A 12,134-nucleotide genomic window follows, 5' to 3' on the forward strand; every position below is an offset into this window, starting at 1 on the left:
TTTAGGTTGTGATAATCAGCTGCTGCTAAAAAAAATCAAAATTACTGTTACTGTTTAAAAAAAATACTGTTAAAATAAAAACTAAACTAGGTTTAGAAAGGAAACCAGGCAGTCGTACAGTAAATGCAGCAAATGCAGGTGAAATTACACGCTAACAAATATGAAAATCAATCTACATGTAGTCATGTTCACTTTGGTCTGAAGGGTAATTTCTTACGTCTGCAGGTAGAGCACCAGGGAGGCATTCTGCAGACCAACTGGATTGCAGCGGACGGTGTAGTTGACTGCATGGCTGGAGGTGAATGCTGGTCGGCTCCAGTGCAGAAAGACGGCGGTCGAACTGTTGGTTTTAGCGTACATGTTGTGTGGAGGAGGTGGAGGGGGTACCAGGCGATCTCGAACAGCTGAGAGGTACATCTAGATTAGTACTGTTATTTTCCCCCACATTTTCTGCACCATGTGGTCTGCCTTTTCTAGTATAACGTGGGACTTACAGACACATCCAGGGGTGCTGATAGTCTGGTCTGCTTGGTACCCATCTCCCACAACATTATAAGCCAGGATCTTCACGTGGTACTTCTTCCTTGGATCTACATTAAGAGATGAAAACAAAAAAGAGCACTAAAGATTTAGATTGACAATTCCTTACACAAGTCAGTATGGGCCACAACAGTGCCAGATGTGTTTCCTAAAGCTAATGGGAAGTGGGGGTGCTGTATGAAAGAGAGCTGGCCGGTGTGGGTGTGAGGTCAGTGATGTGCTCTGGTTTGATGGCGTGGTGAGAACAAGAGGTAGGGCAGGGCGACAGATGCTCTCTGCTGCGAGTCCTTTGGTCAGTTTTGACACCACCCAAGGCAGCAGAACAGATAAGCCCCCCCCCCCCCCCCCCCCCCCCCCCAAATCCATCACCCTGTCACCCCCAGCCTTTTGACCACATATAAAGAAACCTCTTTCTCTGGCCCCGTCAAGCCTGCTGGTCATTGGTCAGTGGCCACACCTACTCGGGTCCTGAATCTAGGGGTTAAATCTGGAGTCAAAACCCCTTGGGAAGGACACTGCTGATGGTCAGCAGCAGTAGCAGACCTTAGTGACCCTGAAGACCCTCTGCTGAACAATAGCCAACTGACCACATGTCCCTTTTACCCCTAAATGGTCATAATTTCCAGTACTTACAAACAGTAAACAAAATGTGACCCACAGTCTCTAAATAATGTTTTAAAGATGCAGGATCACAGTTTGGTGAGAAACACCAGGTGGATGTGCAAAATAACAAAATCCAAACCAATCAATCCTTACTACTACAACTACTACTATCAGAGTCCTGTGTGTCCTGCAGACAACACAAACAGATGTAATTGATGTTCAGACATTTAGAAGCTCGAGAGAATAGGGAGACCACAGGAGATGAATTTATCTCCATGGAAGTTTGCAAAGTTTAGCGTGGGTGGAGCTACACACATTGCACCCCCACAGAGCCCTGAGGAGTTTCACTGAAGCCACACCAGGGCCAACAGGTCAGGCCAAGATAAAACTGAAAGAATCTGGGGTCATGGGTGTGGAATATGAGCTGAACCTCTTTTTTTGCCCAGGAAGCCTAAAACCTTAGCTTTTCCTAAAGACAATTAAAAGCAAAGAGGAAAAATAAAAGAACACAATATTCAGCAATGTAAACTGTCTCATGAGTTGCTGCAGAGTAGACAAATGTTTACAGAGAAGAAGGACTGTCCCTCTCTTTGTTACTTCCAGAACTAAGTGAAAGCAGAATTCCTCGACTTCTACAGCTCTACAATGTCCTCCTTGTTATCTGGAGTTTCTGAGCCGCTTGTTAAGCCTTACCTCTAAAGAGGAGTAGGCATGTAGCATGCACCTCTACCCAAACCCACAATACAATGGGCCTGCCGTAATTATGTGAGAGAGGAGCTATGAGTGGGGGGAAGCTGTGACATCTGGGCCACGACCTTTGACATGGAATCTGGGCAAGCTAAATCCTGCAAAAAAAGGGGGAGGGTTACCTCTCTCCCCTTGAAGGGGGAGGGTCAAGCGGAGGAAGTGAGTGAAAAAGCAGGGAACCACCAAGAGTCAAACTGGCTTAAAGTAGCATCATATCAAAGTGTCCTGGTAAAACCATGAAGATGACTCTTGAAGCTCTCAACAACACAGTCAGGTGAACAAAATCAAAGCAACAAATGACAACAACAAGGATTTTGCAACAGCAAAAGATAAGAAATACAAAAGATAAGAAAATAGTCTGAACTAAGTGTTCCTGATGATTATTCTGTTTAATTTACAGCACATGTAATAAAAAAAAATATGGCACGTTTCAAAATCCATCAAACAAGCTACTCAAAAAAAACCAAAAATAAACTGTAGTAAAAAAACAGAGAAATGAGTAGACTTAATAAAAGTCACTTTTAATTAAACAAGCACAATCATTACAAATGTTGTAGGGGAAGATGCAACTCAGAGGAAGTGACTCACTCACTTTCCTCGAGCTGCGAGTGCATCACAGTTAAACTGAAAATGTTTAAGAAGTTTTTCCATCTTCTTACATGAAACAATTCACTCACAACTCTATAACTAGGTTTTCTTTGCTTAATTAAAAGACTGAGTGTAAATATCACTGCTGGAAGGTATTTTTCATATGCAGAACTAGATTTACAAATTTTAAATGTGGCTACAATACTACACATTGTATTCCGCTTTCAAAGCCATTCCTTGGGAGAAGATGCTTTCCTGTCCTTCCCACTGGGATACAGGCTTTTACTCCCATAAATTATTCTGTTTGGGGATATTCAAGCCATTTGTGACCCCCCCCCCCCTTTTTTTTTTTAAACAGCTAAAATGCAGTTCCTGTTGGCCCTTGCAGTGTTGTTCTGTTGCGAAAGGCCCCCAGGCCCGAAGAGAGGCAATAAATGTCAATTCCTGCAAGAGCCCTCACACCGGCATCTATTAACCACCACCACCCCTACTATTCCTGTCTTTAGCCTCCGACACAAATCAGCAGACACACATGCAGGTTAAACATGACATAGCTTTTTTAAAATGAAGACTGTATTTCACACAGAACATGCTTTGCCTCATGTTTAATAAAAGGAGTGGACAAGATGCAACATGGCCTGCAGCTGTGAGATAAATCTGCAGTCCTGCCTGGTGCCAACAGGTATGAGAGGTCTTTAAGCTTCAGCTATGACAACTTGTGCCGTTCATGGGCCAAGCAAAGAATACACATGCGAGGAAAGGTCACATCACCGTGCCATTTATACCAAACTGGAGCCTCTAAAACCACATTCCTGCTTTTTATGGTGTGCTTTCAATCATCTGGCTTGTCATGAGTGAGTTCAGAGCATGTTCTTCTGCAGCTGAATCAGCAGCTTGTGGTTTTTCCTACAGATGACAGTTCAGAAATCAATACTATTGACTGCTGTATACAAAATCAAGTAGATTATGAGAAAATTAATTTATAGCACAAGCTGATTTGATTTGCAACGATAAACAGCCTCAAAGCTGCTTCCAGCACATCTTTAAAGCCGAGTTTAAAAGAAAAGCAACCACAAACCTATATATAGTTTTAGGGCAGCTTTTTTATACATGTTCCTGTTTTATAAGTAACCACATGGGGCCAGGCAACTTAAGCTATAAAATGTAATTTGAAATGTAAAACTGCCAGAACACAGGCACTGAAACACTGAATTATAATCCCATAAATATTTCCAAAGCATATGACGCTCTGTGACTAACACTGCATCAGTCTACGAGCTCATTTCAATCAGCTTTACTAGCTGCCATTATCTAATGAGAACAATTTGCAGTAAATAACAATGTAACAGACACAGTTAATGTATTCATTCATAATTCAATAATCCAATAATTCATCTAAGACCACTTAAATGCAAATCCAAAACAGGGGGGGGGAACCCATAAGGGAATATGGAGAAAATTCACTACAACTAGACTGATGTAACCGATTACTGCCTATTATCTAAGCTGGATAATAATAATAATGATAATAATAATAATGATAATAATAATAATAACGGATTGCATTTATATAGCACTTTTCGAGACCCTCAAAGCGCTGTACAATTTCACTATTCATTCACTCTCACATTCACACACTGGTGGGGCAAGATACAGCTGTAGCCACAGCTGCCCTGGGGCAGACTGACTGAAGCAAGGCTGCCATATCGTGCCATTGGCCCCTCTGGCCGATGGCGCTGAGAGCACTGCTCATTGCCTGATCATCTTTAAAGATCACCTTAAAAGTGAGGCAATGTTGCTTCTAAAAGAAGGAAACACACATTCTTCCCTTATAGAAATAAAAATAACAAATAAATAAGACAGAAAGAAAGACTTGTTGAATTCACTGGACTCTTCCACAGCTTTAGTTGGTCTGGAGTGGCCAGAAGCTTACTGTGACAAATGCCAATGCAGTCAAAAATATTTATAACTCATGCTAATACTACTTTTTTGACTCATTTTAACATCCAAATTTCCTTTCAACCTTTTTCCAATGCAAACTTCCTTTTAACAAAAATTCAAATGCTGTAACAAGATTGTGTAAATATAATTATCAAAATAATTTCAAAAGAAAAGAAAGCAGGTATAATTAGAGGAAATGTCAGACTGCTCACAGCACAGAAATGCTTTCTGTGCTGCAGGATGCGTTGCCACACAGGACATCAGACACTTCAGTTCGCACCTTTCTCCCCATGCACGGCGCTGCAGCTAATTTATGAGGAAGAAATCTCAAACCTGTGACATAGTGAGCTCACAAGGCATGCTCATTGTTTAGCCAACAGCTCTCAGTTGGTCAGAGGATGGTTTTCCTTGAAATTCTGGCTAATACACCATCTTTGTGGCCGTCAAAGCCAAACAGAATAGGAGTCTTTGATCTTAATTCTCCTCCAGCAACACTGCTCAAAGGAGTCATAAAAGGCATGATAAATCAGCCTCCACAAAACAGTCTTGCCCTCTTTAAAACACGGCCATGGAAACAAAAAGATGATTCTTTTAATTCAGCAGAAGCTGTATTTTACAGAGTGACCACAGCTCGCTCGTCTTCCCAGAACAACCCAGAACATCCAATATTCAGGGCAAAAAACAAGAAAACAAAAACCAAAACAGCTTAGAAATATTTCATACAACCATTATTGCTAAAACATTTAATAAATACTGAAAAAAAACCCACAAACTTTAACTGAATACAGAGGAATCTTTTTACTTTTTCCAGCACCTCAAGCTATAGCTATCATTAAAATAATATTCCAGGTATAACTTCATATCTAGGCAAGTAATTTTAGTGTCTGTGACTTTATCTGCACTAGATTCAGCTATGAGTTAATCCTAGCAGGAGAAATGGGTTTAGTTGTCATATTTTTCATAGGATGTGGCAGAATGAGCCTAAACAGTTGTAGTGTTTATTGAAGTAAATTCTAACTTACTGAACACCTGTATCATTTAGACTTCACACCTACAGTAATATAGAGTGACTCCTTGTCTTTCTCCCTTTCTGATCTCACTTGAACACAGAGGCTTCTGATTTACAACTCAGCTGCTGACCACCTGGCTGACCTCCTCTGGCCACATATGGTCAGTTGTCCTTGGAGCTAGCCTGAGCTCCCTTTCCTCTCTCAAACAAAAAAGCTAAAATGAATCTGACCTAAAGGGCAGAGAGGCTGTGATGTGTCCCGAACGCTATTCAGCAGCAGCAGAAAAGCCGCACACTGATGTCCTGCAGAAGTCAAGAGGTCGTGGAAACTGGATGTGATGCTAATGTTTCCCACTTAAAGAACCTCTGCTCCAAATGTGACATGACTTAAGCTAATTAATCGCTCACGTTCCCTAAAAAGATGCGTCCAGATTTTAATAAAAAATCTTAAAGACTGCTTTCTCTACCCTATGTATTTCCATAAATGACAGAGATACACACATGATAAACAAGCAACAAGGCAGGTAAACAACGGGATGTACACCTTGTCCATTACTTTAGTTGTTAGAATACTGGCATTCAAATTATGCTAAGTTTGATCATTTCATCTGAATATCTGGGACACTGCAAGCAAACAAATGTCTTAGCTGGGAACTCACATGCAGCAGCTACCAAAACACAGACGGTCTCAGATTACACACACACACACACACTTTCCCTGCAAAGAACCCCATTAGTTCAACACATCTTTTCATAGCAAATGTCTATTTCCAGCCATATTAAATCATTAAACTATGACACCTTTAATTATGACGTAGGCAATATTAATAAAAAACAAAACAAAACAAGTACTGTTAAACCAATAACACGTTAAAAATCAACATTTTCAAAGATTGCCTCAAAATCTTAACAGATCTTAAAACTTGCAAAGCAAACACGCAACTTCCATCATGTGTTGGTGTTCATGTGAAAATACTGTAAAATGACCCAAACAGCCAAATTGGTGGCAGAAGGTAACCTAAGGTGGAAACTCACCGAGCCCTCCGATGGTGTGTTTATTATCCGAGGCGTGAAACTGAACTGGGGTGCTCTCAGGCTGGCTCTCCTCATGGTAGAATAGCTTGTAGCCCCGCACACTCGCTGAGTTTCTCGGTGCCAGCTGCCAATGTACCAAAATAGTGGTGCAGTTTAAAGACTCCAGATGCAGCTCAGGAGCCAGGGGAACTGCAGAAGAATAAGACCATACGAACCACATTTATTTATTTTTTATAAGTACGTCACAGTCTTCTTATAAAGTCGTACAAAAGAGGAACTTGATCCTAAAACAACTACAATCCATTATTTGAGCTGTTTTTGAGTGACAGAGGAAGTTTCTGTCCTGACCAGGTAAATGTTTTTGAAAAGTCAAATAATGCCCCCATTCCCCCACACTTTTAAATACTCAATAGAAACCACACGTAGAGATAAGGAAGCTTGTTTGACACGTTTAGGAATGATGGGAATGAAGTTTGCCAATAGAAGTTGCCTTTCAGAGTTTACACTGGACACTAAGGGTAAAAGAGATGGACAGAAAAAAAACAAATCCTCCCCTCCCCCTTCCCAAAGCTTCAGATGTAGCTCTAAACAGCCATATATTCTGTCCAGCTCTGAAGCCCGAGGTCTCCCTTTATGACCCATGACTGAAGCCCTTCCAATGTTACTGACAGCACAGGGCAAAGGTCAGAGAGAAACAAATGCAATGTCTTAACAAGATTATTAGAGCGTGCTCTTCTCAATCTCTTGCCCAATTCAAATTTTTGACTCAACTTCCTCTGCTTGGATGAGAATCTATTTAAAGTACAATTCTGACTTCATATTTTTGATTAAATGCTTCTATTTTAGAGGTTATGAGGACAATTCTTCAAGTACCTTGAGCACCGGATGCCTTCGGGGTGCGGTGCGATGTCCAGGCGGACTGCTCACCCCACCCTACGCTGGTGGCAGCAACAATTCGAAGAAGGTAGATGGTGTCGGGTTGCAGGTTTTCCAGGAGATGCTGGGTCTTTTCTCCAGGTAGTTCTATCTGTGAGACCGCGCTGTCAGAACTGGTACGATAGGACAAGCGGTAGTTGCAGACTCGGCCACGACTCAGCTTGTCTGGAAGAGGCTGCCAAGACACCTGGATGTCTGTGGGGCTGCGACTGGTGAGGCTGAGCTCAGGGGCGCGGAGGGGAACTGTGGACCAAAGTTTAAATGATGAGCTCAGAGCATGTACAAGTAAACCTGTAAGCCAAAAGCTTCACGGTGCTCTACGCACTCAGTTTCAGACTGTCTTTGTTTTTTGTCTTTTGTCTTTTAACTCTTTCCTGTGTATTACGTCAAAGAGAGGCTCTGAACACCCAGCACCACTCATCCATCTACTCAAACCTTCTGTTCCCCAGTGCTAGCCAATCTGAAAGCCTAAAGAAATGCCCAAACAGGGAGGAAGTTGCTTCTTTTGCACCACCTTGTAGCTAACACTGGACGTTCAAACCTCCCACTGCACCCCGTCATATGTGCCAAAAAATGCTATCCGCTGTCAGGGACTTGTGCTGTGATGTATCAGTACTGAAATATAAAAACAAACAACGGAAGAAGCAATCGCTAGTAAAACCACCTATGCAACTAAAAAAAAACATATGAAACAGCCTCATATCCTGTTTTTAATTATATCATACAGGAAAGACCATGGCTAACCCATCTGCAGAAAATTCAGTATCTACTTCAGTTCAATGAACTTAAACAGGGCTTATTTCTTGTTTTGTATTGACTGCATTAATGATTTTTTTGTTTGTTATTGTAGACCTCACCGTCCTCAAGTGTGTGCTGAAACACGTTGTCCGACATGCGACTGGCTCCCATTGGCATGTAGGCGACTACATAGAAGGTGTAGTTGTGCGCTGGCTCCAGATCATCAATAATATAGCGAGTTGTATCGTTTCCAATGACAATTTGATATTCCTCATTGTTTAATCCTGGACAAATGACAGGATTAAAAAAAATGTTGAGATAACAATGAAAAGCAGAACATTCAAACTTTAGCCCCCACCCCCCAAAAATCAGCAACAATATGATACAGTTTTGTTACTGTAGGTTTTCATAATTTATTCAACATTTTATGTATGTCCAGTCACTTTGTCTTATTTTACCACTGCTCAGCTTGTTTTTTGCATTCCCATGGTTTTTTCATTGTAATAAGAACATATATATACAGCTGCAGTTTTCATTTCCTGCCCCTTGGAACAACCAGCCAAGCCAGAAACAAAGACGGATTGGTACCTGGTCTAATTTCTCACTTAAGGTACTTCAGGCAAACAAAAATGTATTCTGTGTAGTCTGTAATGCCTCAGTACGGCTCCCTGGAAGTCTTAACAAAGCTTGACTTCCTGTCCAATTTAAACTATCTTTCCCTCATAGAATACACACTTTTGGCCACTCCATCACACTGGCTAAAAAGTTCCCTTTTTCAGTAGATCTTCAGTTAAGTCCCAAGCCTCTATCAACAACCTCAGGTAAAGAGCACACTGCCTGATAACCAGCTTCTTTAAGTGGCACCAAGAGGACAAAAAAAATCTGTGAAAGGTGCAACAAATTCCTGACAGATGTCAGTTATTTGTTCAGCGACATCCTGTTTTTTTTTCTCAGACATCCTTATTCCCACCAAAAATCCAGCAGGTGTTCTTTTTTCAATAGTTGAATTCTGTACGTCTCTCCTCCTCAATGGAAGTCAGTGGCATTATAATGAAGTGCAGTCCTTGAACGCACAGCCTGCACATTTTCCTGAAATGCTGCATTGTTTAAATGTGACTCTTGTTGTCAACAGAAACAGAAAGAAAGTTCCCAGGAAAACTGAAAGGCTTTAAGGCTTTTCTGCTGCCACACTACAACCGTTGTGCTTTTTGTGAATAGTGCATCCTGTGTTTTATCCAGCAAAGGAAGGAACCCTGCATCTTTAAGCTTAACATGTCTTGTTGGTTCAGAAAACGCAGCTGTTCCAATTAACTCCGGAGTACAACAACACAACACTAACGTCACAGTGTCTGACAGAAAGTAGGATTTCTGAAACTGCCACGAAAATCCTGTCTTAATGTACTGTTCCTGTTACCAAAAAAACCAACAACAAAATGTGTGTGTGGATTCTGCTTACCTTCAGCCTTCATGTAGTGTACAGAGTAAGCAATAACTTTATCCGAGTTATACAGAGGCCTCTCCCAAGCCAGAAGGATGGCAGAGCTCGACACAGTGTCAGCTCGGATGTTCCTGGGTGCGCTTGGCCGGTCCTCTGACATCACCACAATGAGCCTCGCCATAGTGAGGACTGATCCCTGCTCATTCTCTGCCTGGCACTGATAGATGGCGTCATCCTCAGGGATGATCTGGTTGATGACTAGTTTGCTGGAGACACCCAGAGATAAAGAGTATGGACCCAGATGATTTCAGGTGAAAATTTTGAGGAAACCAACAAAATTTCCATTGGCACATTTATAAATATACAGGGTGGGCCATTTATATGGATACACCGTAATAAAATGGGAATGGTTGGTGATATTAAAGTCATGTTTGTGGCACATTAGTATATGTGAGGGGGCAAACTCCTCAAGATGGGTGGTGACCATGGTGGCCATTTAGAAGTCGGCCATCTTGGATACAACTTTTGTTTTTTCAATAGGAAGAGGGCCATGTGACACATCAAACTTATTGGTAATGTCACAAGAAAAACATTGTGTGATATTTGAAAGTTCTGGTCAACTAGAACTTTCAAATATCATGATAATTTGGGGTCACAGTAATGACTCTTTAAATGAACTGAAGAGAAACATACCTGTTGTACATCTTGATCCGACCATTAGAGTGAACTTTTTCTCCGTTCTTAAGCCAAGTGATGCGAGGCGTTGGATTTCCTTCAGCATGGCACACAAAGCGAGCGGTGCCAGCTCTGGGGCGCGTAAGGCTCTCTGGCCACTCCACCAAGGAAGGCGGTGCTTTAGAAAAAGAACAGCAATATGTTCAATTCTACGTGATCATCACAAATAGAAATCATGAACAGCCTGAGTAGTATATTCTGTTTTTACCTAGCACAGTGACATTAGCTGAGGCCATGGTATAGTTCCTTGTGCCAGGTGTGGTGGCTCTGCACAAATAGACTCCTCCGTGCTGGGGCTTGATGTCTGTGATAATGAGGTTGCCGTTCCCCAGCACTTTAGTGTTGTAAACATCAATAGGTTTGCTGTCTGCTCTGCTCCAGGAGATGATGGGTCGGGGATTGCCTGTGGCCATGCATTCCAGGATGGCAGTTTGGTGCAGTGACACCGAGATGTTCTGTGGTGAAGCGATGATACGAGGTCTCTGGGGAAGCTGCGGTCTGGGACCTGTGGAGAGAGAGCAGAAGACAGCTTTAGTGCACATGGTGAGCTGTAGGGCTTTCAACAAACAACTGCTTCAGAGTCAGACTTTTTAACTCAACTGTGTGCTTAAATATTACAAGTTTGCAAAAAGTGAGCTGGCTAACACACCTGGGGTCACAGTGAGGGTGGCCTCCGTGCTTCGGCGTCGACTAGCAATATTGGTGGCAACGCAGCGGTAATTTCCAGCGTCAGCCTGCTGCACACCCTGAATCTGAAGAACACCACTGGGCAGGACTGTGATTCTGAAAGACAGAAACACATGCACCCACACAACAATTATACTTACAATATGGACCAATTTCATATGAAACATCTTAGACAACATGAAATAATGGTTAATAAAAAATCTCATCTAAAATCTGTGTAGGAATAATGTAAATGAGTAAGATGAAATTAAACTGAAAACAACAGAGTGCATACCGTTCAGTGGCGAGGGGTAATGTGACCCGATTGAACTCCCAAGTGATGATGGGAGGAGGGTGTGCAACAGTTTTACAGGAAAACCTGGCGACTGAGCCTTCAGTCGCCACAATAGACGTCGGCTGGACTGAAAATGAGGAAATACCTGCAACAAAGCCAACCAGGAGACAGATTAGAGACTTGTTATGTATGCAGAAGTACAGGGAAATAATGTGTATCATTAAAATAATAAACAATAATTATTTACATTTAAGGTTTTGCTCAACTCAGTCAAAACAAATCAAAGTGTTACAAGCATATCCAAGTTTGTGATTATCATGACATCATCCATCCATCTCAGTCAGATATCAGAAAACAGACGTGCCTGCTCCTGAAGCTGTAAACATGCAGCATGCTGCAGGAAGGTGATGACTGGAGTGGAACAGCTACATCTTGCGTGGATTGGGTTTCTCTGAAACTGAGCTGGTGTCAGCCACCAGCCAAGCAGCAAGCAAATAAGACCCAACCAGATTTACAATAAGGACCTTTTAGATGTTTGTGTAAATCTATTCAAGTTTTTGAATAGCTGTTCCTCTTGAGTCACAAAAATCCTGAAAGACACCCAGATCCTCATGCCCCCCTCTACTTAAAAAGCAGGTCAGTCGCTTGTTAAAAGAAATCAATTGCACTCTTGTCTGTGATAGACAGAACAGTGAGCCCCACAGCTTGCTAACATTTACTAAAATAAATAAATCAAATTATCAATGGCATACATGGACAAATCAGTAGACTGTAAAGGATTTTTGCAGTGGACAAACAAATTAAATTTTCAATTTCAGTAGGTCCATTTTCAAAAGCTGTTGCCTGTTTTTAAGTCAAAACCA

General features: G+C 41.8%; 1 protein-coding gene across 1 annotated transcript in view; it reads right to left on the reverse strand.

Moving 5' to 3' along the window:
- prtga (protogenin homolog a (Gallus gallus)) overlaps nucleotides 1-12,134 on the reverse strand; it is a 28,440-nt gene that overhangs the window by 8,746 nt on the left and 7,560 nt on the right. The window contains exons 3-12 of the mRNA XM_006780076.2: nucleotides 11,272-11,416; nucleotides 10,960-11,093; nucleotides 10,519-10,815; nucleotides 10,269-10,428; nucleotides 9,594-9,841; nucleotides 8,257-8,421; nucleotides 7,337-7,642; nucleotides 6,464-6,652; nucleotides 495-590; nucleotides 218-404 (exon numbers count right to left, since the gene is read on the reverse strand). Coding sequence (XP_006780139.2) covers nucleotides 218-404; nucleotides 495-590; nucleotides 6,464-6,652; nucleotides 7,337-7,642; nucleotides 8,257-8,421; nucleotides 9,594-9,841; nucleotides 10,269-10,428; nucleotides 10,519-10,815; nucleotides 10,960-11,093; nucleotides 11,272-11,416 — 1,927 coding nt within the window. The remainder of the gene's footprint in view (nucleotides 1-217; nucleotides 405-494; nucleotides 591-6,463; nucleotides 6,653-7,336; nucleotides 7,643-8,256; nucleotides 8,422-9,593; nucleotides 9,842-10,268; nucleotides 10,429-10,518; nucleotides 10,816-10,959; nucleotides 11,094-11,271; nucleotides 11,417-12,134) is intronic.

This window comes from Neolamprologus brichardi, chromosome 1 (genome assembly GCF_056152115.1).
Source record: "Neolamprologus brichardi isolate AB-2024 chromosome 1, ASM5615211v1, whole genome shotgun sequence".
Taxonomy (NCBI): Eukaryota; Metazoa; Chordata; class Actinopteri; order Cichliformes; family Cichlidae; genus Neolamprologus; species Neolamprologus brichardi.